At 31.9% G+C, this 27,155-nt stretch overlaps 1 protein-coding gene across 4 annotated transcripts in view; it reads left to right on the top strand.

Moving 5' to 3' along the window:
- LOC129219294 (transmembrane protein 163-like) overlaps positions 1-27,155 on the top strand; it is a 128,343-nt gene that overhangs the window by 70,134 nt on the left and 31,054 nt on the right. For all 4 annotated transcript variants that reach the window (XM_054853635.1, XM_054853636.1, XM_054853634.1 and 1 more), the window contains one exon: positions 6,889-7,017. In XM_054853635.1, coding sequence (XP_054709610.1) covers positions 6,889-7,017 — 129 coding nt within the window. The remainder of the gene's footprint in view (positions 1-6,888; positions 7,018-27,155) is intronic.

Genomic DNA, 27,155 nt, shown 5'->3' with positions numbered 1-27,155 from the left:
CAAAATGAAATTCAGTTGATTAAATTCACAATTATAAAGACAGAAAATGAAATAAAAATGAAGAAAATATTTACTTTTGAGTCATGAAATTTTCTTCCTCTCACAAAATCGTCAATTTTACTCATTTGATGCTGATATTTACTATGACTCCATTTAGTAGTGAAAGTTACTATTAGAGATTACAAAAACATGGCTGCTAAAAATAGATTCTTAGAAATTAGCAGTGTCCCAAGGTACAAACGTCCCAAGGTACAACCCTCTCGCCTACAGATCAGTTCTGATGTCTTTGTAAATTAGAACTTCCTTCCAAACTAAAATAAAATACCTGTCATTTCAAAATTTATTTGTAGTTCATGATGAATTCATTAATTAATGATCCTTAAAAATATGATCACACCATTTATAACATTTCCCTTCTTTCGTGGTTCTGTTTACGATTTGTAATGTTTTGATACCAATGGGTGATCTTTTTAAATCTTCTGCCTTAATTAGTATGATTCATTAATTTCTCTATTTCCTTGATGCAAAGACACTTGTTTATCTTACTGCATACTATAAATTTTCGTTATAGTTATTCTGAGTTTCAATAAATCTCGTTCGAGAGATTAACGCTAAAAAATTAATCAGCAGTATTTCGATAGGTTTTTTTATTTTTTTAAATCTGTATGCAACATTTTGTTTACTTTCCTGTATTACTATTTATGTGTAGGAGTCTGTATACGAAACAAAAATTGACCCTGGGAGCAACTGGGGCCACAAGCTAATCAGCACCAATTCTCAACAGAGGACGGCTGTATATGTTATAAGGTCCCCAGTAACACACAAGGGTCCAGTAACAGACATTCATAAGTTTGAATTTAAATAACAAGCCTTTTAGGAGGGCAATACTGTGGCCCATGAATACGGTACATCTAGTATTATCAGAGTGAATTTTATAAGCCAGTTGGTATTTACAAGACACTGGTGGAAGGTTATAAACAGTCAGCACGAGGTCAGCTGGTGTTTTATGTTCATTTGAATTTATTAAGGCTTTAGTTCAAAAAAAAATTTTTTTTGCAGATTTTGAAGAGTAAAAAGGAATTTGGTCATCCGTTCCTCATCCAATCTGTTACTGTGTGTCATCAAATCGGTGTCTGATCTCCATCTGATTTTTCGGTGCCTGTTACTGGGGGGTTGGACCTTTTTTCGAAATTGAGCGAATAAAAATAGAATTAACTTACTCAGAATATCCAGAAGCAGCCAAACTTTAGATGTAGCTGCATGAGAGAAAAATAGTTTAAAAAGTCTAAATACATTAAAAGGCTCAGAAAATTGAGTTAACCTGAGAGCGATGTCTTAAGCATGTGTGACTAGTGCCCGTTACCCAACTAATTTTCATATAATTCCTTGAATCAATTCCCGTGATATAGCACTAAGCTTAGAGAGAAAAGCGTTCCACTGCACCTCCCCTAAAGCAATTGGTGCCAAAATCTAATTAGTACTAGATGCCATTACAGTCTATCAATTTATCGGAGTAATAGGCACCAAAACTAAGCAAAAGTTTAAGAAAATGTATACTTTTTTTGATAAACGGCTTTTTTTTTTGACCCTTCAGGCAGATCAGGTTATTGAGCGCAGATTGCGCCTTGTATACCGTTTTAAATATTAAGTAAAAAAAGGAAGAAAAAGAAGAAATTTGGCGGGCTTTACCTAATACCTTTATTGCATCTGGAGCTCACAAAGAAAACATCTTGAATATTTTCCTTTACTAATAAGTCATATTCAAAAATCACAAATGCTAAAAACGTCAGAGCCTAGAATTTGATGAGCTAAGTTATTGCTGAAAATGCTGTTTAAAAGTTTTAAAAAAATTGTGTTCGAATTAAATAAAGTGGTCCTTTAGAACTTAAAGACACAAGAATATCACATTAAAACGATAGTTCTTACTTACATTTTGATGTATTTCTTCAAAATCATTCTTTCAGAAATCACAAGAGGTCAGAATTGCAATAGATTATGAAATTATTTTTAATAGTTGGAAGGGAGTTTCTCAAGTCTGAAAAATAAATACTATGTCCAGAGAAGGTTTTGTAGCATACAGATGTAGTTGGTGCACGTTTAAGGGATATTGCCTCACTTACTGAAAATAATTATTCAGTTTTAGAAGACGCATTTCGTGTTAAGGTAAGACGAATATTTCTTAGCGTTTTTTGAAACGAGTTGTTCTCCAAAACCTTGTTGGGACAATTAGATTAAATTCAAATTTTCGGCCCCCCCCCCCCAGCAAAAATCTGATTTTGGGGCTCCTCCAAAAAATTGTATTAATATATACTTTTAGTACAATAGCGAAGTCCATTTAGTCATTGCAAGGTCAAAACACTGGGGGGTAGGTCGCGAGTTTGGTTGACTCCGAATTTTTTAAAATCTTTCATGTATATGTATAGATAAAGAAAGCGCTTAGAAAGGGCTCATTTATAACCTGAATATGAGCACAGAAATCAAGAAAATCCGTCACATACAGCGTCCTCATTTCAAATTTTTCCGGGGGGGGAGGCAAAGGGCATTAATTTGTTACCCCCGTAACGTGCTATAAACCTTATATGTTTTTATTGCCTCCTGAAAAGTTAACTATCATGATGTTAACTTGTTTACAGTCTGAGCTATCGTTAAGTCTGAGTATTTCAGTCTGAGCTATCGATTCTTTTTTATTTGTATGAGATTTTTTCCGGTTGAAGACAAAATTTAAAAGCACCCAATAAAAAAAATACTGTTCTTGTACTTAACTGTAGTAAAGATATACTGAATGAAAGAAACGTAGAAATTTGAATTCAAATTGATAACACGATGAAAAACGTTCTTGTGAAATCATACGAGCTTCACCGTTAATTATTATGTGTTTAGTTTTTCAGAATTGCGTTTAATTAAAGTTTGATTTCAATTTCTTTCAAACTTAAAATGCTTGATTAAAGCACTAAATGTTACTAATCTTAGCTTTTTCATCATTTTAAGGAGTAAAGGAGTTTAAGTACGTACATACCACGGCATCGGAATAAAATAAATAAGGCTAAATAAATGAATATGCAGATACGAACAGCAACAACAATTACGATTTTTATGCAGTTAATTTTGTAGCTTTTTTACGTGAAAAATTCTTCAATCGTTGCCCAGAAAAAAAAATAAACATTTGATGTATAACATAAAAAGAAGTTCGTTAAAATAATTGTTTATGTATATATTTTAATGTAGCTTTTTGTTTCGAATGAAAAGTAAATCCCCTCGAAATTTATCCCTTTTCTTTGTAAATATAATACAATAATATTGAAACTTTTGAAAGCCAGTTTAAGTGTCCATCTACAGTATCATCTGTAAACATGCCCATGTGCATATAGAACTAGAGCAGCTGTGTCCAACCTTTTCTACCCGAGGGCTGCACCTTACATTGAAATCATTCTCGCGGTTCAGACAAATACAAAAATTCAAAACACTTCATTCTTTTCTAAATAGCATGGGAAAATATGGAAAAGGAAAGACAATTACAGACCACTAATTGTTATCATTACCTTGATGCTTATTTTACTAAACGCATGTGTTTCAGAAACAAATTGCTGAGTATTTGGCTCCAAATTTGTGACATCGTCATCAATCATGCTTTTCGATGTGTGACATTGGACAAAACAACAAAACACAAGGATTAACTTTGCAGGCCGGATGTGACACGCGGGCCATAAGTTGGGCACCGCTGAACTAGACTGTTCTAATATAGCCTAGATAGAAACGAACTGTTGATAAATAAGAAAATAATTATAGTTTACTCAACTACAGAAACTAATCCCAAAATTGGCGGAAGAGATTCTTGAGCAAATCCAGAAAACCACGTGGTTGTCAAAATGAAGCGATTGTAGAAGAACGATTGTAAATCCTAATGGAATACAACGATATAAATTCTAGAACCGTTACAACGGAGATTAATTGAAAATTTGATTTCAAAATATATATTTTAGTAATTTCTTTTGTTCAGATTTTTGTCATATATATATATATATATATCAGTTTCTCAATCCAGCGGAAAATTATTGGGTATTGTGTTTCTGCATATCGAGTAATAGTCCTTTACGAAAACATTGTGAAAGTTAAGAAAAATTATATTTTTAGTAAAAGTAAAATTGAGACTAACATTTTATTGTTACTGATCTTCTTTGCACATTACGAAAAGTTAATGCTTTATCTTTGGTTATTACTTGTCAATGATGCTTTAGTTTTGAACTGTACCTATTTACAGTGGTTTATAAGCTACTTTGACAGAACTATAGTAGAATATCAATCATCCAAACCTCTTTTAGTAGAAACCTGCTTAACATGAGTTGATTTAATGACTTCTTGATTATTTTTTTTGTAAGTAAAAAAATATCACTTCAAGATCACCAGAGGCAGCTATTTCCACTACAGACACACATTATCCATACATTTCTATGATTTCTGTTTTTTTCCTTAAACTCACCAGTAAGTGGACCACTAAATAATTCTAGTTTTCAAAATGCCATTAAATTTGAAAGCGATCGAATATGAAAGAAAAGTATGATTTTGATAAGTTATTTTTTTAATATGTATTGATATTTAATGTTAAAGAACAATAATTACAATTGACTGTATTGTTAACAATACAAAAAAGACTACATTTTACTCTATTATATCTTATTAAATTTACATCGTACTTGCTGACTTGTGTCAGCAAGTACAATGTGACAAGTGACTATGTGTTTTGCATAATTATAAGCTGAACAAATTTGCTTATAATTATGCAAAAACATATCTAGAAAGTTACGTGGTAAATATGAATATGTTCTATGTGTCCTGACAGTCATTTTTCAGAATCTCTTATCCGGAATTTTCGATTTACCGAAGGAGGTCCGGTCCCAATCACTTGGGTTAATCGAGATCCTACTGCATTTATTTTTCAGTTTTTATTTATAAAATCTTCTGATTCAGAAAATTTACAAACAAAATCTATACTAACTTTCAGTAAGTTAATGAATTTATCATGCTTTTTTTGAGTTAGTTCAATGATTATTAAATCTCCGTAGCAAATCAAGATGCAAACACTTATTCGATTAAACGTACTACCCCCTTTCCCCCCTACTCCTGTAATGTCAAACATTATTTTTGAGCCGACTTTCTGAATGCCTTGGTTTTCAAACTGTTCCTAGTACGTATTGGAATAGGAATTACCTGTACGTATTTTTAGGTTAAGTAGATCTTCTAAAGTAAGAAAAAGTAAAGTATATGAAAAAATCTTCAGTCCTTACCTATCTCTTAAAATTACCTCTGAAATCATGCCTCTAAAATTTTTATAGCAATTTCCACCAAAAATAAGTACTTTAAGAAAACAACGTTCTTCTGATTGCTCATGTTATTGCTTTTTTTAACAGTAGAATTATTAGTTAAGAGTGTCAGCGCAAAGTACTGTTGTTTATTTTTTCATTTCATACCAAATTCATAATAAGAAATCTATTTCAATACATCGTATTAAATTACTAAAAGGTGAACTCTGTATGAAATATTGCGTTTGCATAATAGAATATACCGGTTTTAAAGATTTATATTCCATAAACTACATGTATTATACTTACCACTATAAATGATACATAAAAATAAAGATTAATTGTCCAAGTTTTTTTTTTTTTTTTGGAACGTACGAAACTACTTAAACGTGCACGTTTCGCACTAGCGCAACTAGAAATTCTTCCTGGAGGGTTTTTTTTTTAATCACAACAGTCCTTACAGGTATATCAACTACTGTATATTAGGATTCGCAACAATGTTAAAACCAAGACCTCTGCGGGGTGTTTCCCCCCTTCGCTGCGCCACTGACGTTCCGCAACGCTGGATTGGCAGTGCAGGTGAGGACGATTTACCCTTTATTGGTTGGCTAGCCAGATCCTCAAACCTAACCCCATGTAATTTTTTAAAATGGGGTTTTGTCAAAGACAGTGTATATACACCACCGTTGCCTACAACATTGCAAGAACTGAAAGATCGCATACAGGGTGCGGAGAAAGTTCCTACAATTTTATTAGATATTTCAATAGGCTGTAAGTAACGCATAATTCAACAAATCAACAATTTAAAGCAATAAAAACTCTTTATTGAAACAATAATAATAACATTAAACAAAAAAGTTATAACAATTGTTCAAAATTGGCTGCTTGGGCTTCAATACATTTACGGAGCCGCAGTCTGAAATTGCCGACGACGCTCGCGCTCGCATCCACCGTTATTATTTCTCATTCCAGGCATTTTGCAGTGGTTGGACGACTACTCCGTGGACGGTCGGCAGTCCCTCCAGTCTCCTTGTAGCGTTTCACAGCGTCATAGACTGATTTACTCTTGAATTCAGTCGTTCGAATAATATCGGTTGTTTTCATTCTCTTCTTGTGTAATTCAACGACAGTAACACGTCCATTTTCACGATTCATAGCTCACTAACTCAATAAACTAATAAAGAACAAAACTAACAAAGAACAATGAACTAACAAAGAAAAACCTCAAATACTTTTAATGCCAACAAACAATATGTGCCAAATAAATCGCAAGCATACGATTTTAACGCCAAAAAAAAAAAAAAAAAAGTTTTAAACAAAATTGTGGGAACTTTCTCCGCACCCTGTATATGTAGCATTACGAAAAATTGACAGTGAAGCACTCCAAAATGTTTGTTAGATGTGTGACGCGTTACGAAAGGCGCACATATCAAGCATTTATGAGTGAAAAGAAACCTGGAGAATTCATCTTTATTTTAATGTATCATTTATGGTGCTAACTGTAATAGTTTTTGAAATATAAATTTTTAAAACCGAGATATTCTTTTATGCTAACTCTGTATTTAAAATATTTGTTATTTTTTCTTTTCAGAGGATATTCCTTTGAAGTTAACTGACAGTTTGGCTTTGAGAAGAAAAAAGGAAAATCTTCGTCTGTATGCCATAGCTACATGCATTACTTCTGTGATTCTTAACCTGATTTTATGCATTCTTTCTTTTGGTAAATATATTTTATTTCTTACTTTTACTTTTCAGAATTTTTTGAACTTTTTTTCGTCAACTTTTTATTTTCGGTTAAGTTAGGAAAGGTCAACTGTTTGCTGCTGTTAATTGGGACAATATTAAACTTTTAGTTGTAAAAAAGTTAATACAATGATGCATTAATCATAACTAAATGGGGGGTGGAAGTTGATATTTTCTACAAATGAATTAAATTATGAAATGAACTGTTCATAAGACGTAAAGGAGAATGCGATGAAATTTCGACATGTGTACTTCAAAATTCAATGCTTGGATAGTCCTCACTATGCGTAATAAGTATTTTTATACACTGTACAACCTTCAGAACGGCTGGTAACGAAAAGCAATCGAGAAAACTCAGGTCATGTTTAGTTGGGTAACATTTTTAATAAGTAGCAATAAAAAGGGAAAATATTGAGCAAAAACTAAAATTGGAATATTTCTAGTAATAGGTGGATTGACTTAGTCTTAGTAAAATATATATAAAGAACACAAGAAATAAAAGCTGTTTTGCTTGGCTCTGCAACTTCTCCGATAAACTGCTTTCTACCGAGATCCGAGAACAATTATTATTTTCAGCATTTGAGATAGAACCAATTCCTGGTGGCTTCCCAAGCTTTCGTCCGTGACTAGGGGGCTCGACCCCCTGCTCGCTTCACTCACCAACCCCAGCTCGTCTTCTGCGGTGGCTCAATGCCGCCTGCGCCGGGCGACAATTGATGATTTTATTGTTTTTACTCCGGGATGTCCGGACATCCGTAGATATCCTCAGGAAATTCTCCGAACTGGATGTCCGAACCCTTATCTCAACTCTCTTAAGGTTTAGAGGGGCAAGACAGGGTGGAATGGCTTTCTTGATGTCCTGCATCCAACGGTATTAATATAGACCTGGTAAGACATTGCCAGTCTGGGGGAGATAGGGTTACAGACACAGGCACTCACACAGACACATGCGCACATTTTAATAGTAAAGATGTTTTTCAAGTACGATGTTAGTTAACGTAAAATTATTGCAAATCCAGAATCCTGATGGCAGCTTTTTCTAGTATCCCTTCCAAAGTGTTCCTTTTGATTTAGAGGAAGGGTCACTGTTTATTTACACAGAAGTCCCGGGCTCGATCCCCGTCATAGAATTAACCTACTACTTCTCCCACCCTGCCGTTATACTCAGATTCGGCTGATTTTCTTTAGCCCACTTCCTCTATACACGTACTGTGTGTCGTGCAATTGAGCTAAATGCAACTTTCTACTTAAATTTTTTTAAAAAAAAGACGCTCGCTTTTCACGAAAACTGATCTTTCTTCCTTCCCGTTAAAATTCCCACACTTACTTTTTACAGTTTTTCCTTTCATCATGTAAGCATAATGATTTTCATAAATAATGTACCATACTGACGAACATTCCCACTTTTTTTTTTCAAAGGCTCCGCTAAGTCCATGAATGCTTCAAAGATATGGAATTGTAGCAATGCTAAAGAATACTAATGATAAAGAATTTATCCACATTTCACAAATAATACCAGAGAATAATTTAAAAAACATTAAAGCTAGTTTATTCATTGAGAGTATATAAGAGTACATTGCAAATCATGATCGTATAGTTTAAAATGTTAAAGATTAAGAAATGGCCATTTTGAAAATATGATATTAAAAGATGCTGATCAGCACATGTATGGTACACAAGAGTAAAACATTGTTTAAGACAATTACTATTCAAATAAACTCATATTTTATAAAACAATGATCACGTGGAGGCAAAAAAATTACATATTACAATTTGTTGATCAGTGAAATTGCAAAAAAAGTTGTAGAGTCAAAAAATTGGATTATACGACCTGTCCGATGTAATACGTGAAGAATGATGGCATGTTTGCCATCTTTTTTTTAAATACCAATTTGCAAAAGTTCGGAGATGGCGAAGCACTCAATTTTTTATAGGAAATTTTGAAATCGCCCCGCACACGATTTCATTATATATTATTTACTTAGATGTCGTCATCTTCAATGTATTAGACAGGAGGTTTCAACGGATTAAGTTGGATGCCGATTCACGATCGGCATCCAACTTAATACTTTTGTGATAATATGGGCCAATACTTTTGTGAGACGATCGTTCTCACAAACAAAAATCTGGTGTTCTAGTAGGCATCAGCCTCAGCTCAAAAAACCACACATCCAGCGAAACCCCCGAACACCAATAAAGTGTCCGGGAGTCGCGACACGAACAACTTTTCTTCCAACTACATTTTCATTCAATTTGATCCAAACTGCCGCCACATGGGAAAAAACAGCATGATGAGATTCAGTTAACTGAGTGGTTGCAGTTATTAGCGGCGTGCAAACGTAGGAGCGAAAATGCGAGGCAGGTGACTGGAGGTGTGTTTCACATGGAGGTCGAACCACGTTTGGAGGAGGGTGTGACGAACAGGGTTGTCACATTCCTCCCCCGCAAGAGAAAAAATCACAGAAAAAGTCCAATTGCAGACTGTTGAAACCAGAGAGTGAAAAGTTGACAGACCGTTGATATGTACAAAACATCAAGAATCCGAATGCATAGACACATATAAACCAGCAATAATACACAAACACAAAACATAAATAACGCTTATAGTACCTTAAGTCATATTGACTTTCATCAAAAATACCAATAAAATTTTCTCCTTGTCATGATACATAAAAAATTTTTTGAATAAATTCCAGCATAAGTTGAAAAACATAAGAGAACTCTGGCATTCAAATGTGTGAAAGGAAAAAAAAAAATTTTCAATCATCCACAAATTCATTAAATACAGTATCAACCGAAGAAGTTTTGCACTTTGCTCATTTACTGCTTTTCATTGCTCATCATTTTTGAGTACATTTGTCACATGAATTTTTGGATACTACTTCTCAATCATATATCATATTGCAAATATTCATAATCACATACATAAGAGAAAAAACAAATATACATTTTCACGTTTATATCAATGTTCATATTTGGTGGATTAATGCGGTTCACTAAAAACAAATTAGTCTCTGTTGATCTATGAAAGCAAGATACTGACCAAGGATATGTGAACTTAAGTTGAAATGAAAAAAATTTTTGGATATTTTTGACCAACTATATTTTCACAAACAATGGAAGATTCGGACCAGCCAGACAAAAAACGACTGTCTATTTTGCGAGCTCTCAAAATACTAGAAAATACATTTCCCAAAAATATACCAAATAGAAGACAAAAACAAAAAAAATTGCACCGACCACCTATGCATTGACAAAACAGATTAGTACAAATTTCTTCATGCAAAAAATATTTTGTAGAAGTTTTTATAATTCATGGATTTGCTAAATGTCATTTGTGACATGATTGTTTACCTCATTTTCAATATTTATTTCACCAGTACTTTCATTTTGAGCATTTGTCAATTTTGCATTTAGAGGTACTTGTAAAAACAGTTTACTAACATGGTATTTTTTAATCAAGTCCCTGCTATCATCATGAAATTCAATGAGATAATTGTCATTTCTCAGTTTTCTAGTGATTGTATGAGGACCATCATATTTTGCACAAAAGGTGTTTGTGTGAGAAGGTATTTCTACAAATATTTCATCTCCCACTTCAAAGTTAGGAATGGCACGACCTTTAATGTATTTCAGATGTTTAGAAAAATACTCATTTTCATTAAATTTTACCATTTCCCTAGTCTCTAGAATATGTTCTTTGAGCAATTTTAGATATTTAGATGGGCTTTCCCCCTCATTAGATTGAGTAGTCAGTGTAGAAGGTAAGTTCAGATTCCTACCAAAGAATATTTCAGCGGGTGTAAATTTAGTAACAGAATTTTTGGAACTATTATAATGAAGCTTAAAAAAAGTAACCTATCGGACCACTCACAAACAGAGTTGGACATAGCAGACAGGCTTTCTTTCATAATTCTGTGAGTCCTTTCAATAACCCCGTTACTCTGTGTATAGTATATAGATGAATTTCTATGCTCAATATTGAGTGATTTCAAAAAATGTTCTAATTCCAAAGACTTCAAGTTAGGAGCATTGTCAGACAGCAGAGTCTTTGGAATTCCAAAACGTGAGAAATACTGATTCAAGGTAGAAATTATGGTGGAAGATTTAATGTTGTTTAAGGGTACAGCTTCCAAATACCTGGAAAAATGATCAATGATTGTTAAAATATAAAATTTTTGATCGTGTGACCTAGGTAGTTTTCCCACAACATCAATTGCAATTATTTCACCACAGGTGAGATCTCTCTTTTGAATAAATTTTGTTGTTGTCAATTTTGCTTTAGGTTTATCTTCCAGGCAAGCACTACAGTTGTTACAAAAGTTTTTGTGTCTTTTAGCATCCCATACCAGGAGTAAGTCTTCTTAAGAAAATCATATGTTTTAGTAATACCAAAATGTGAAGCATGTGCAGACTTAAGGCATTCTAAGATTAAAGAGTTTGGCATGAAAATTCTGACTAAAGTTCTGTGTGGCTTGTGTTTTGGGTTTATTCTGATCATTAGTACATTGTTATCCTTATTAATAAAAAATCTCTTACAAATAAATTCATCATTAGCATCTAGTTTGTCAATAATACATTTAGTATCTTTAGACTCCCTTTGTTTTTTGGCTATGTTTTCCAAAGTTAAATTAGGATTTGCCTCAAAGATATTAATGTAGTTTACAACCAAATTAGAACTAATTACTCTTGAAAGATAATCAGAAGGATTTTTTATGCCTATTATGTGTTCAAGTCTGTAGTTAAATTGCTGCAAATACATAAACCACCTCGCAACAATCTCAGGTTGCTTATCCAATTTCAAATGATATGTTAAAGGTTTTGAATCAGTTAATATTACAAAAGATTTCCCCCCAAGAAGATGTTGTTGAAAATGTTTAACAGAATCATAAATACCTAGCAATTCTCTTCTAATTGAAGGATATCTAGATTCTGAGGGTAAAAGTTGTCTTGAATAGAATTCGACCGGAAAAAATTTATTGTTGTGCAACTGCATAAGAATTCCGCAAAGAGCAATTTTACTAGCATCCGTTACAAGATAAAGTGTTTCTGATTCGACAATATTTTTCAAAGTGGGTTTTTTAAGCAGAGCATGCTGAATGGTATTAAAAGCTTCTTGACACTCATCATCCCATATAAATGTAGAATTTTTTTTTTTGGTAATTTTACAATTGGATGGACAATCTTAGCAAAGTCATAAATCATGTGACGAAAATAATTGATCATTCCAAGAAAAGCTTGGACCTGTTTTACATTTTTAGGAATAGGTAATTCCAACAATTTAGTTACATTGTCAGAAGATGGTGAAAAGCCATTTTTACGTACATTAAATCCCAGATAGGTTATTTCCTGTTTACAAAGCTGTAATTTCGCAGGATCGAGTGTTAAATTAAACTGAATAAGTCTGTCAAAAACTTTTTGAAGCCATGAACAAAGTTCCTGAATTGAATTCCCTGCAACAATAATATCGTCGAGAAAAACTGTACATTGGGACCCTTGATATCTCCTAGGCATTTTAGAATCAAACTATGAAAATACGATGTTGAATTGACACTGACAAAAGGTAATCGTTTAGGAGCAAAATTTCCTAATTCACAACAAAATGCAAGCTTGTGTACATCTTCATCCCTAAGTTGAATTTGGAAGAATGCCGACTTTAAGTCAAGTACACAATAATATTCCTTTCCAGCAATGTCGTGTAAAATGTCTGTAATCAAAGGTAAACAAATTTTGAACGACTGAGTGACGCAATTTAAGAGACGATAATCTATTACCATTCTGAATTTTTGTTTTTTAGGATCGACCTCAAATGGTTTTTTTCTTACGAAAATGACCGGAAAACAATAATTTAAAGAACTTGGGACGATAATTTCAGAGTCGAGTAAAATTTTTATTTCCTGCTTGGCAAAATCCTTTGCAATGCTAGGAATTGGATATGGCTTTGATTGAATTGGAAAATTATGCAACAAATTAAATTCAGGTGTGACCGCATTAGTCGAGCCAAGAGTTTGGTAAGACTTTGAAAACACCCTACTGTTTTTCATAAGCATTTTAAGAATATTACTCCTATCAGGTTCCTTAAGGTGTTCGATTTTGAAGTCAGATTCATTGAGTTCTTTTTTTCTTAATTCAATTACCTCTTGCATGGTTAGGCTGTTTACATGGTAATTATGCTCAGTAGAAGCAAAAATATTGTCATAGTCGACATTTTCAAGATTTCCAATTTTTGTATTCTTATTCACAACAATGGTCTTATTAGAATTATTTTCAATTATTGTGATTATTTTCCCATCATTGACAGTATGAAGAGATTCAGAAATTGTGTAATTCAATTTGTTCATAAGAGGGTTTAAGATGAGATGAGTTTTTAGCGACAAAGATTTTGGAACAGAAAGTGCTACAATTTTGGAAGAATTTGGTTCCAAAGTTATCTTTTCAAAAGTTTTTGCCACAACTTCCTCAGAAGGAGTTTTTAAAATATTATTGCAAGCTTTACTATTATTTGGAGATTCTTCGAAAAAGTCAAATTTGTCATTACCCATAATTAATTGCTTATTTGGGATGTCTAAAAGAAATTGGTTGTATAGTATGAAGTCATATCCGAGAATAATTTTGTATTTATATTTCCAATTATTTTGAGTGATAAAAAAAACATTACTGAACCATTTATTGTTGATCTTGAATTTAGAAGAAACTGCAGATAAATATGGTACGGAAATATTGTCAATGGTGTGAATTTTGACGGATCTAGAATTATAACTAACTTTGGCATGATTTTGTATTAAAGTTAGTGTACTAGGTTCAACCAGCGATAAGTTGGCACCCGTATCAATAAGAGCAGGCACAAAAAAATTTCCAAAATTTAGATTAAAAATGGGCAATGAATCAGAGTTCGACCCCTCACATGACATTACATGTTTCTCTATCACCTCATTTTGAGTCTGTGGGTGGTCTTGTGTCATAATGTTGTCAACTTTGTGATGGTCATTGAATTTATTTTGTTTTGAAAAATTTTGGTTCGCAAAATCATCAGCATGGGTCCTTGTGGAAGAATTGTTTGAAAATGAATCACAAGAACCCCTAACTAGTTTAAAGAATTAGAATTGCTCCCATGAAAATTTTCCCTAGCAAAATTTGAGTTATAAAATCTCTTCCCCTATTGTTCCTGTTCTTTGCTTTAAAAGAATTTTGATTTCTCCTGTTTGGGTTATACCAACAATCAGCAGTACTATGTCTTTTATGGCAGATCCCACAGGAAATTCTGTCCACATTTGACCTCTGTCTACATCCCTGTCTGAAAAATTGACGACCCCTAGAGAATGATCCCTGGACATTATTTACATTCTTGCTCTGAGTGTCTTCTAATTTTTTTGTTAGCTCCTGAATTGCCTTGCTATTTTCAATTTGGTTTTTTAGAATCATTTCAATTTCATAATTTTTTGAAACATTGTCGCAAACTAAATCTGTATTGTTAAGTGCAGTTTCAATATTTTTTGCAGCCTTAGCTACCTCATCAAATTTGGTGAGACCCGACTTAATAATATCAAGTTTAATATCTGGTCGGAGAGCATCAATTAATTTTTGCGACTTTAATTTCTCAGACAAAATTATGGTCTCTGATGAAGAATTATCATTTAAATCAACATACTGGGCAGTAATTGTTGATATTTCATCAACCAGGTCAGAAACAGACTGATTTGGCTTTTGATGAAGGTTGGAGAATTTTGTCATAATTTCAGAAAAATTTGATGTTTTTGAAAATTTGCTCCTAAGCGCCTTTGAGAGATTTTTAAAGTTATCTAACTTCATATTTTTAGAGGCATTACTTATGAATTGAAGTGCTTTTCCTGTTAAATTTAGCTTAAGAACGAGGAATTTTCTGTTCGAAGACAAATTTTTAAGCTGTGCAACTTGTTCAATATTTTCTAAGAAAAATTCTAAATTTTCCCCTTCTTCTCCAGAAAACTTTTCTATATTATATGCTAGCGACATGTTTATTACACTACTATGATTCCCTTTTTTGTTTGCCATGATGTAAATACAGGTGAAAACAAAATTTCAATTTAACAAGAAATCATACATATAAAAACAAATCCCCCAAAATTTTGCATCACATAAATTCAATAAAATTTTACTATCATTTCATGATACTGAAGGAAATATTGTAAAACATATCTGAAATAACCATCATTCAACAATTCAATATGATCAAAATTTACCATGAGATACATTGTGTAATACCATGCAATATCTCTTCAATACACATTTTTTTTTGTTTTTTACTGCTACCCCTTACAGTTTGCATTAATGCACATACACGAAAAAGGTCATTTTAACCACAATATGGAAAAATATTTGCAGGATGATTGAAAAAAAAAACTTGTATTTTGAAATTAACATTTTGTTACTAACAAATTTTTGAAAAAAATTGTTTCAAATAGCTAATAACCCGGCACGAAACCAAACGGCACCAATGATATAATATTTACCAATGCTAAAGAATGGTACCAATTATATGGAATTTGTCCACATTTCACAAATAATACCAGAGAATAATTTAAAAAACATTAAAGATAGTTTATTCATTGAGAGTATATAAGAGTACATTGCAAATCATGATCGTATAGTTTAAAATGTTAAAGATTAAGAAATGGCCATTTTGAAAATATGATATTAAAAGATGCTGATCAGCACATGTATGGTACACAAGAGTAAAACATTGTTTAAAACAATTACTTTTCAAATAAATTCATATTTTATAAAACAATGATCACGTGAAGTCAAAAAAATTACATATTACAATTTGTTGATCAGTGAAATTGCAAAAAAAGTTGTAGAGTCAAAAATTTGGATTATACGACCTGTCCGATGTAATACGTGAAGAATGATGGCATGTTTGCCATCTTTTTTTTAAATACCAATTTGCAAAAGTTCGGAGATGGCGAAGCACTCGATTTTTTATAGGAAATTTTGAAATCGCCCCGCACACGATTTCATTATATATACACTTAGATGTCGTCATCTTCAATGTATTAGACAGGAGGTTTCAACGGATTAAGTTGGATGCCGATTCACGATCGTCTCACAAACAAAAATCTGGTGTTCTAGTAGGCCTCAGCTCAAAAAACCACACATCCAGCGAAACCCCCGAACACCAATAAAGTGTCCGGGAGTCGCGACGCGAACAACTTTTCTTCCAACTACATTTTCATTCGATCTGATCCAAACTGCCGCCACATGGGAAAAAACAGCATGATGAGATTCAGTTAACTGAGTGGTTGCAGTTATTAGCGGCGTGCAACCGTAGGAGCGAAAATGCGAGGCAGGTGACTGGAGGTGTGTTTCACATGGAGGTCGAACCACGTTTGGAGGAGGTTGTGACGAACAGGGTTGTCACAAAACCCACCTTAATTTGCACCAGCTGTGGGTTACTGCTTGATTTTGTGATTTCTTCTCTACCAGGAAACCGTGCGATAGTGCAATTAATAATGGAAAAAATCACAATAAGTAGAATTGAAAGAGCATAGTAAATCATGTTTTTGAAATCAAACTATTTGTCAACATATCCCGTTATCGAAAGTCGCCAAGTCCAAAATGAGCACCTCTTCATAATTTTTCGATTGCTACCAATTTATTTTATTTTTTATTTTTCATTATTACATTATTCATATGGTTATTGCAATTTTAAGAAACATGAGTCAAATTTCTTACTGGAAAAGGATTTTGATCAGGTATTTCAGAATAACAGCACTCCTTGCTTGGTCACGAACCTAGTATTTGTCATCAGTGATTATATTTGTAGAAACAGCTGCTGAAACTTTTCTTCCAGGTAATCGGCATCATTTATGTTGTTTCAAGCTGAATGCACTTTATTATAGTTTTGTTTCGTGCACATTGAATGATTTATTTACCTTATTCAAATGTGAATCATGCAGCTATTTTATTGTGTAGTTCATGCATCATTTGAGGGAGGGAGTTTGACCTGCTTAAGAGCCTTATTGCTAATAAATGTAGCAAAATAATTCCAATAACGTAACGTTTTCCTTTTTGTTCTTAAGCAAGTGAATGAAATAAACTTGATTTTTTGCACAATCTTTGACAACATACTTTTAGCAATTTCAATATTTATTTCCTCTAAAACTAAGGGGGTAATTGAACCGTTTATTTTAAAAAGATAACTTCTCTTATTTTTTGATCTCAATTGTCTCGGTTTTTTTTCTTTGAAAAGGGAAAAACTCTCAGTTTTAATTATTTTATGGCATAATAAATCGAAATTTGTTTTGATTATGCATACTATTATGACAATTTCTTGCCAAATAAAAATATGTGAAAAAAAAAAGACTTCCCCCCCCCCTCCCGTACGTCTTCAAAACTTTTATTCGTCTGTTTTAACTTTCTAAAAGATGCTATCTTTTAGAAATAAACTATTCAATCAGTAAAAACAACTTTTCAAATTGTAATATAGAACCTTTTATGCGTTTTTAAGTGTTTCTTTTCATTATTTTTTTTAGTTGAACGAATTTTTTTCAATTGAAATATGAGCGACTATAAAAACCGAGTTTTAAAACTGTTTCTGGTTTGCGACTCTTTTTGCACATTATTTCCCAAAACTTATGTTGCGTTTTTAATATTAAGTCAATGTAGCTCTTAATATGGGATTAATTTGATGTAATTACATGAAAGAAGCAAACTAACTATATTTGAAGTGATGAATTGGTATACAAATAATTTTCTCCGGACATTTATATACTTGCAGTAAGTTAATATTAAGAAAACTGCATGGTTAATTTATGCTGTAAATTGCTTCAATTTTTTTTTTTTTTTTTGAAGTTTTTGATTTTATGCATGAGTAATTTTCTTATTTCTATTTATATTCAAACTGAAAAGCTTATTTTAAGTTCATTTAAATTTATTTTTTAAAGAATAAAATATTCAGATTGCTCTGATGAGAATGTTTTTAATGATCTCAAAGAACTTACGTGCAGTTATTTTATCAATAAATTGTGTAACTTATCTAAACTGTCAAACTTAGCATCATGCTATATTTATCTAATATTTCTTACTCACTTCTTAAAAAACTTAATTAAAAAAACTTAATTACACTTAATTTTAAAAAAAAAAGCAGAAAGGGAGGCACATGTGAACATGGTACGTTTTAAAAATAATGGCGAAACCAGTAATCCCTCTCTTAGTCTTGGCTGAACTTTTAAAACAATGAACAAGTTTATGTTTCTATGTCGACACCGTCTTAGTTTTAGCCGGTGGTGCATAGACTTTTATCGCTGTCCTCTTCACGTGAAAATCTATTTTAAACTACTTAATTAGCAACGCTTAATTATTGCAAACATTATATAATAGGGTATATTGAAAAAACATTTTCTTGGAAGTTCAAAATTTTAAGTTGATGAAGTTCTTACAGACCCACTTATAACACAAAATTTGTTATTCCAATAAAAAAAAGTTACGCTGCACGAGGCTTTAAGTTTATAATGTTTAACAAAACAATCTTTTTTTCGATAATATTTTTTTTAAATGAAAGAATATTTTAATTCAAGTTGACTGATGTAAACAATGAAGTCGAACACTATTGTATATTAATGCAAGTATTTAAAAAGTCATTAAACCGATCTTTTATATATATACATATATATATATATATATATATATATATATATATATATATATATATATATAGTAAAACCTGTGAAGTTGAACTCTAAAGTAGTGCACCGAAAGTGGTCAACTTACACAGGTTTTACTGTTTTACTATATATATATATATATATTTAATGTATGGAAATGATATATAATATTATTTCAATGTATGATATAGTTTTCAATGTTCTTCAATCACTTTTCGATGTATAGTCAGCATCGCATCACTTGTAAGAGATCCGAATGTTCACGTCGTAAAACAATTGAGAAAAAAAATCTTGGATGCGTCAACCGCTGCATACGAATTGCATTGAGAAGCTTAAATTCAGATGTTTTTAAGATTGGAAATGAAATTATGTTTGTTTATAATATCTAATTAATGTATATTCATGTTTCTGTTTTTTTATTGAGTTTTCATGTTGAATTCTTGTAATAATTAATTGCTGATAAGGATTTTTTGAAGTAACAAAATTTTTTTGTTTAATTTTTGTTACTTTTGTTTACCTTTTATTAATTTTTAATATGAATTTTACGTTCCTTTATGAATAAAAATTACTAGGATTTCATTTTACTGTAAGATTTTTTTTTTTATTACCTAGTAGCATATTATTACGAGAATTGAATATTAGAACTCAACACAAGAACCAGAAATATAATTGTATATTAATACTATATATTATAAAGTCATTTAATTCCATTTTCAATCTTAATTGCATCAGTAAATGTAAGTTTCCTTACAGAAAATCTATGGTGCGATTTGTATGCAATTGTGACACTTCCAAGATTTTTTTTCCTTAATTTTACCACGCGAACATATTTTCGGATACAGGACTATAGCGAGGCCGATAAGTCTGGTTTTACACCAGAAAATAAGTGAAAAAATTCTGTAAAAATAAAGCTTTTAATGAGTTTTAAATGTTTTAGGGGGAAATCAGCCTTTCCCCTAGTCTCTCTCTGTGCTGTAAATGTTTATGTTTATGTTTTTAAACTTTTCACCTCTCTAGTCCCACAGAGGAATGTTAACGATTAACACAACCCTGTTTTTCCCCTCAAAATCAAAATAATAACAATAACATTGTCGAAAAGTTAAAAATAAAAGTAGGGCGTCAGTTTTTCAAAAAGTGGTGAATGCTGGGAATAAACGGCAGTCATATTTAGATTCAGGAGGTAATTTTTTAAAAGAATTAGGAGAAATAGTGTCAGAAAGCATTTTTCATGCCTCTCAATGCAGTTAATTTTTTCATAGTGAAAAATTTATCTTCAACTAAAAATGATTTTTATAGAAACTTTACTACGCAGGAGACCTAAATATTACATAAGAACGAATTTTTTTTTTTCAAAAACATCTCCAACTTTTAAAAAGAGGTTTGTGAATTTTTATAATGTTACTAAGCGAATATTCTTAATAACATATTAAAGAAGTAATGATAAACGCTGGTACGAATTTTCTTTATTCTTATTTAAACTAAAGTAAATGCTCGAGCTAAATTTGCAATTCACAAGACAAGATTAATCATAGATGATTTGACCTTCAAATGGCCGTCGGTGGACCGAGTAAGAATGTTTAACTATCCTATATAGATAAGACATGTGATGTAAGTTCAATCAGAAGGTTTCAGAATTTTCTATCCAAACCCAACTGATTGCTCAAATTGCGAGATAGTGTACTGCATTTTCAAAACTACCGATAATGTTTTGTTTCATGCAAGGAAAAAAAATGTGATGAAAACATAAGGAGGAAAATCAGAAAATACCTTAGTTGGAAAAAAACTGGATCTGGTTGTCGATAGAGAAATGTCGTTCATGAACGGACGGGTCTAAAAGACAGACTCCTTAAAATGAACGATGCAGTACGATCTCCTAAAAAAATGAACGACCGTTCTTTTGAGAGATGATATTGATTTTATGTAGTTCCGACTGTCTTGTGAAATTTCTTAGTTTAAATCTTTTTTGCATCTTTTGATATTACTTTTATTTTGCACATTCAAAATCATTTTTTGATTTATTTTCATGAGACAGCATTCGGTGATTTTTTAAATTTATTTAGCCTTTTAAAGATCAATTTTGAAATTTTTTTGACGACATGTCAATTTTTTATTAAACAAGTTTTAATTATTTACCTTTTTACCATGCTGGAATTAAACCTGCGACTTTTGGAATACTATGTCTTATCACTTGAGTACATAGAAGTAGCTTACAAAATGAACCACGAGTGTAATTGTGTAATACATCTAGTCCAAATTAAAATGATTCTTTGTTTAATTTGTATTGGAATATTTTCTAAGCGTTAAATAGTTTCAGTCGCTTTTCTGTAAAAGAATGTAACAAAATCAGTGAAACAATTTCAATGTACGTGTGTAAATCTCGTAGAGATATCACCTACAACTTTTTAAAATGAACGAAGTCGTTCAAATGAAGAAGTTCAGTTGTGCGGATCAAAATCATGAGCAATCCTCTGATGAACAGATCACTAAAAAGAGTGACATTGCCCATCCCTAGTTCTCAGTAAAAACTTTATAGCAGAGCATATTTTGAAATATTTTTAATTAAAGTTTTAGGAAGAGAATTATGACTTTACAGAAGCCCTGTACTAAACATAGCTTTATAAATTCCTGTACTTACGTCTGATGGGTATGTTCACTCTCTGATGCCAAAATTTATGGTCGCCTAATTTTCTCGGTATTGTGTAATGTGTGAAATATGCAACACAGTTTATGTATAAATAATATCAATAATCATCGAAAATGAAGCACAAATCGTGAAGAAAATACTAAAAAGCTCATCTTTTCAGTATTTAAGTAAACATGATTTCTTCTTAACACACAAGCTTACCTCAAAATAAAGGAATAAATAATTGAACAAAGAATTAAACAAGCAAATAAAGACATACAACATAAATGTGCTTAAATATCAACCAGGAAACCATACGATTGTGCAACAAGGGGAAAAAATCTAAATAAGTAACAATCGAAAGAGTACAGTAAAACATGTTTTTGGAAGCAAAAATTATGTGCCCTCGTCTATGCGTGAGAAAAAAATTTCACTTTGCTCTTTCGATTAAGTTTTTTTGCATTATTACACAACTCGCGTGGTTCCCTGGTAATATTGAAATCACATGAATATAAACTTCTTAGGAGGTGACAACACAAACGTCCGCATCTGGGAGCAGTAGGTACGCGGAACAAAACTAAGTGTTTCAAGTCAAATATTTCAAGCCAGCACTTTTTCATACTTAAAAAAAAAAAAAAAGAAAATAATATTTTGCCATCTTTGCTCTCATTTTTATTCTAACCCTTCTCACACGTCGGGGGGAAGAGGGAGGGCTAGGGGGGAACTGTCAGGTCGTCAATAATGACTATAAGAGAAGAACAATCAAGCTAACGACTAGAATAAATAATTCTAGATCACTAAGGCTAATGATGTTTTAAGAAAAAAAAAAAGAAAAATTAACACAATTTTTCAGCAAATATTTGCATGATATTTTTATAGTAGGGTCATTCCATACAGATTCAACGAATGAGTGCTCTACCATTTTTAATTTTTTTTGAAACTCATATCCCAAAAAAATGCATATGAATGATGTTTAAAACCACTTTTATTTTTTCTCTAACCTTAACCCTTGATTTTTTAGGGGTCATCAAAAGTAATTTTCGCAGTCAAAAATGGGATTTTTAGACCTTTGCATTTTGGTCAAAATCTATTTGAATTGCATTTATGGCAGTTAATTTTACGCTTTGATGTAAAAAAATTGCATAAGATGATAGTCTTACACGCTGAGTTACGTGGCTGTAACTTAATAATTAAAATAATGGCAGCAGGTTAAATTTCAAGTTCAAATGTAAAATTTTTGCTCATTTTAAAGGGGGATAACTCGCGTAGGGGACAGAAACACAAAATGAAATACGGCAAAAACTAATCACTGGAACCATGCTAATAAGAATATGTAGCTGTTGCTGTTTGTTTATTACCCTTTATTGGTTACAGCCCCTCAAAGATCAGAAAAATGACAAAAAATGACATTTTAGATCCCTGTAAACCAAAAGGGGATGGAATTAAAAATAAAATTTCTTGGCCAATCGAATATTCCATTCAAGTACTATACATTTTATATATATTGTTTTGTGTATTTGGTTTGTAAAAAAGATACAGGTCTTTGAAATTGAGCAATTTTGCTAGTTAATTTACGCACTAAAACAGAAATAAAAAGTGTGAAAACTTAATTGCACTTTCTTAAATGTCCTATATAATATATTATACTGAAAAAAATATTTTATGTATAAAAAGAAACTATTTTAATTTAATAACTTAGAAATATTTGGACATTAATGAGTAGTTCATACTTGATTGACAGCTTAAGTAGTTAATTTATAGACTATCTACACACACAAATTTTCAATACACACAAACATATGCTCTGTACATTAACATATCTAAATGGCCTTAAACATATGCAAAAACATTATATATACAAAGTTTAAATTTTAAAAAGTGCGTTTTTCATTTCTTGTTTGAGTGTAGTTTTGAAAAAATGAACTCACCTAGTAGTCCTATAGTTGTAATGGTGACTCAAGTATATGGCGTTTTGGAATGCTTTACCAAGGCACATTCATAATTTGATGCTTTGAAAATGTACTAGGAGCAAGACAATGACAGGAGTTCTAAATTTAGTGATCAACACAAGCTGTGTAATAACTTTTTTGACAATAATGGGCATTTTCTTTTGATAATCTTTTTAGTAACACACTATGCTTCATACCTCTAGGGGACAATAATTTTACAGAGATAATATGTAAATACGGTGGCATAAAGCAGTTATTAAATGTTGTACTGGGAATTTTATTTGCAGAGTCAGGCCTTTCTTGCAGCATTTTTTCAGCTAGTTTAATATACTGAATGCTCACAAGGATACATGCAATGTTTAGTAGCAAAAATGCAGAAGGTATGCATTTCTGTAGGAATTAAAATGTGACTTCTAGTAGTTCTTTGCAAGCTAGTCTTAGTAGTATCAATTCTTTTTACGGTTCTTCTGATTCTGTTACAATGTCCATTACCATGTGATATTGCATAGAAATGTCATTCAGCTCTCAAGTTGACATCCGTTTCGTGATAACATAAATTAAGAAAGTTCTTTCTATTTTTGTTGTGTGTTTGAGTAAAGTATTTCAGTACGCCACATGCTGTGTCACCATCAGAACTATAGTACTACTGTGTGAGTTCATTTTTTTTTAAAACTACACTGAAGCAAGAAATGAAAAACGCACCTTTTTTTTTTCCTTTCAACTATGTAGATAATGCTTTTGCACGTGTTTAGGCAAGTTACATAAGTTAATGTACAGAGCGTATGTTTGTATGTATTGAAAATTTGTGCGTGTAGATAGTCTATAAATTAACTACTTAAACTGTCAATCATGTATGAACTACTCATTTATGTCCAAATATTTCTAAGTTATCAAATTAAAATAATTATTTTTTATACTTAAAATATCTTTTTCCAGTATAATATATTACATAGAATACACTATACGTAATTTAAGAAAGTGCAATGAAGTTTTCACTTTTTATTTCTGTTTTAGTGTGTGAATTAACTAGCAAAATTGCTCAATTTCAAAGACCTGTATCTTTTTAAAAAACCAAATACACAAAACAATATATATAACATGTATAGTACTTGAAAGGAATATTCAATTGGCCAACTAATTTCATTTTAAATTACATCCCTTTTTGGTTTACAGGAGTCTAAAAATATCATTTTTCTCAATTTTCTGATCTTTGAGGGGCTGTAATTTATAAAGGGTAAACAAATACACAATTACAGCTATATTTTATCATTAGTGTGACTCCAGTGATTAGTTTTTGCCATATTTCACTTTGTGTTTTTATCCCCTAAGCGAGTTATGACCCTTTGAAATGAGTAAAAATTTTACATTTGACCTTGAACTTTGGTCTGCTGCCATTATTTTAATTATTAAGTTACAGCTACATAACTCAGTGTGTGAAACTACTATCTTATGTACTTTAACATCAAAATGTAAAATTTTCTGCCATGATTGTTATTCAATAGATTTGGCCCAAAATGCAAAGGCCTAAAAGTACCATTTTTGACTTCGAAAATGATTTTGATGACCTCTAAAAAATCAAGAGTTAAGGTTAGAGAAAAAATAAAAGTGGTTTTAAACATGGTTCATATGCATCTTTTTGGGATATGAGTTGCAAAAAAAAAATAAAAATGGTCGAGCGCACTCATCCGTTGAATCTGTATGGAATTACCCAATAATGAAACTTCATTTCAAAAGTGATCATTCGACATCGTCACTGCGGCGCTGATCAGGCTCGACGCAATGATATTATCAATATTCATTGTAATAAAAACAAAATATTGTTAAATGAAAGAATGTCAATGAAATGGGCAAGAAAGACGGAGCTAGGTCATAACTCGAACATTTTAGCCCAGTCAATGAAGGCAAAAAAATAGGCTTCGTCGCAACTAATTTAGGGAAAGCTGAATTTTTGCAGGATGTTAGCAAATAAAGTATACACTAAAAAACCCCAAAGTCTCGACCCCCACCACCCTTGCTTTCCCCCCACCCCCTCCAAAACATTGCAAGAGCAGTAATGATTATAAGCTTTCGTGTCGCAACTAATTAGGAGAAAGCTGAATTTTGGCAGGAAGTTAGTACATAAAGTATACACTAAAAAGCCACAATGTCCCAACCCCTACCTTTGTTGCTTTCCCCCCACCCCCCTCCGAAACATTGCAATAGCAATACTATGATTATTCGCTTTTTGTGTTGCAACTAATTAGGGGAAAGCTGAATTTTGGCCGGATGTTAGTACATAAAGTATACACTAAAAAAACCCCACAAAGTCTCGACCCCCCTCACCTCTTGCCCTCCACCTCTTGCTCCTTCCCCCCGCTTCGAAATATTCCAAGAGCAGAAAACTCACAACAAAAACCAAAAAGTAACTTCAACAAATTAATATCTTTTATCATTACGTCTTGGAAAGAAATGTTTAAACAAAATTTATAGATAATAATATGATAATAATCATTTTCTTGAAGTGGATCAACAATGTAATGACGTTCACTTAAAGTTTTTACTACCATAATGCAATTGATTTGTTACAAAAGTTTATAATTCGTTTGGGTCGGCGATAGTCTACAAAATAATGTTAATGCTTGGCTAACTATTTAAGCTTTAAATAAACCAGGAAAAATATATTTTGGCAGAGATTATTTTCTCGCAGCGGACATTATTTAACGTATAATATTACTTTTGGTAATATTTTTAAGTCTTATATAAGGGGCTATCTTCTAATATTTCGTTCGTTTGGTCCGAAATATTGTTACAGTGGATTCCGCTACAGTGTCCACACATAGACGTGCAATCGAACCTAGCTTTATGACAGATACAGTTTGAAACACATATGTTTTCAATTGCAAGATAGTAATTGGAGAAGTTCACTTGAAGCAGAGGTAATCTTCATGAACTTAGGAATCAGTCTGTTGCATGAAGTATAATACCAACCCCACACTTCTGTGGGACGTTTAAAACCCAACCAAGTTTGAATCTGGTGTTGACCCAAAAAACTCTGGTGGAAACCTTAAGAGCCCTTATTTTGAAATTCAGACAAAAAACGGAAATTTTGGTAGTGACCATTTTTGATTTTCCTAATTTTTTTATGTGTCAAAGTAGGTCATGAGAAGTGAACATTCTGAAATTTTTAGCCTTCCAAAATTTTTTTTTCGCTCGTTAAAAATTAACAAAGTTTGAGGTTTTGCAGCGCTTTTTTAGAATAATTCTAAAAGTCACATTTCAGTGCGCTATAGCTCTTTACAGAAACATCACCTCACGGTTATGTTTATATTTATTGGTTGTACTTTATCTAGTGATGATGACTTCATAGTTATTTTGGTTGAGAGTTGTTGCTTTCTTCAGATAAGGGGTCGCAACAGATGGCTTTTATCCGTTTTCGTCAGAAGGGGTTTTACTATATATATATATATATATATATATATCGTTTTCTGATTTACCTGCAATTAAAATACCATCAATTTGTAAAAATCAGAAAAATAAAGTATTGCTAGTCTCTTTCTCTCTCTCTTATACACACATATATATATTCTTACTGCATCCTTTAAGTTTTAGAAGATTTAATCTGCATACTGGACACACGTTTTACGTACGAGAAAACGCATAAAATGAGCTACAAAAAAAATTATTTTCTGTAAAACAAGAAGAGATCCCGTGCTGCTTTCTTTTTTATGATGTTTTACACATAGCTAGTTACCATGATATATAAAAGGTTTTTTTTTCCTAGTGACGCTGTTTTGAGTTAATTGCGATCAAAAAAGCACAATTTTTGAAAATTTGAAAAATATCAGGGTATTTTTCTCCTAAAAAAAATTATACCTCAAACAAATTTTGTGCCATTTACTCTCTTCATAATATAAACTTTCAG

This window comes from Uloborus diversus, chromosome 3 (genome assembly GCF_026930045.1).
Source record: "Uloborus diversus isolate 005 chromosome 3, Udiv.v.3.1, whole genome shotgun sequence".
NCBI classification, from domain to species: domain Eukaryota; kingdom Metazoa; phylum Arthropoda; class Arachnida; order Araneae; family Uloboridae; genus Uloborus; species Uloborus diversus.
The sequence above is the reverse complement of the archived record's forward strand: the minus strand, read 5'-3'. Positions and strand labels throughout refer to the sequence as shown.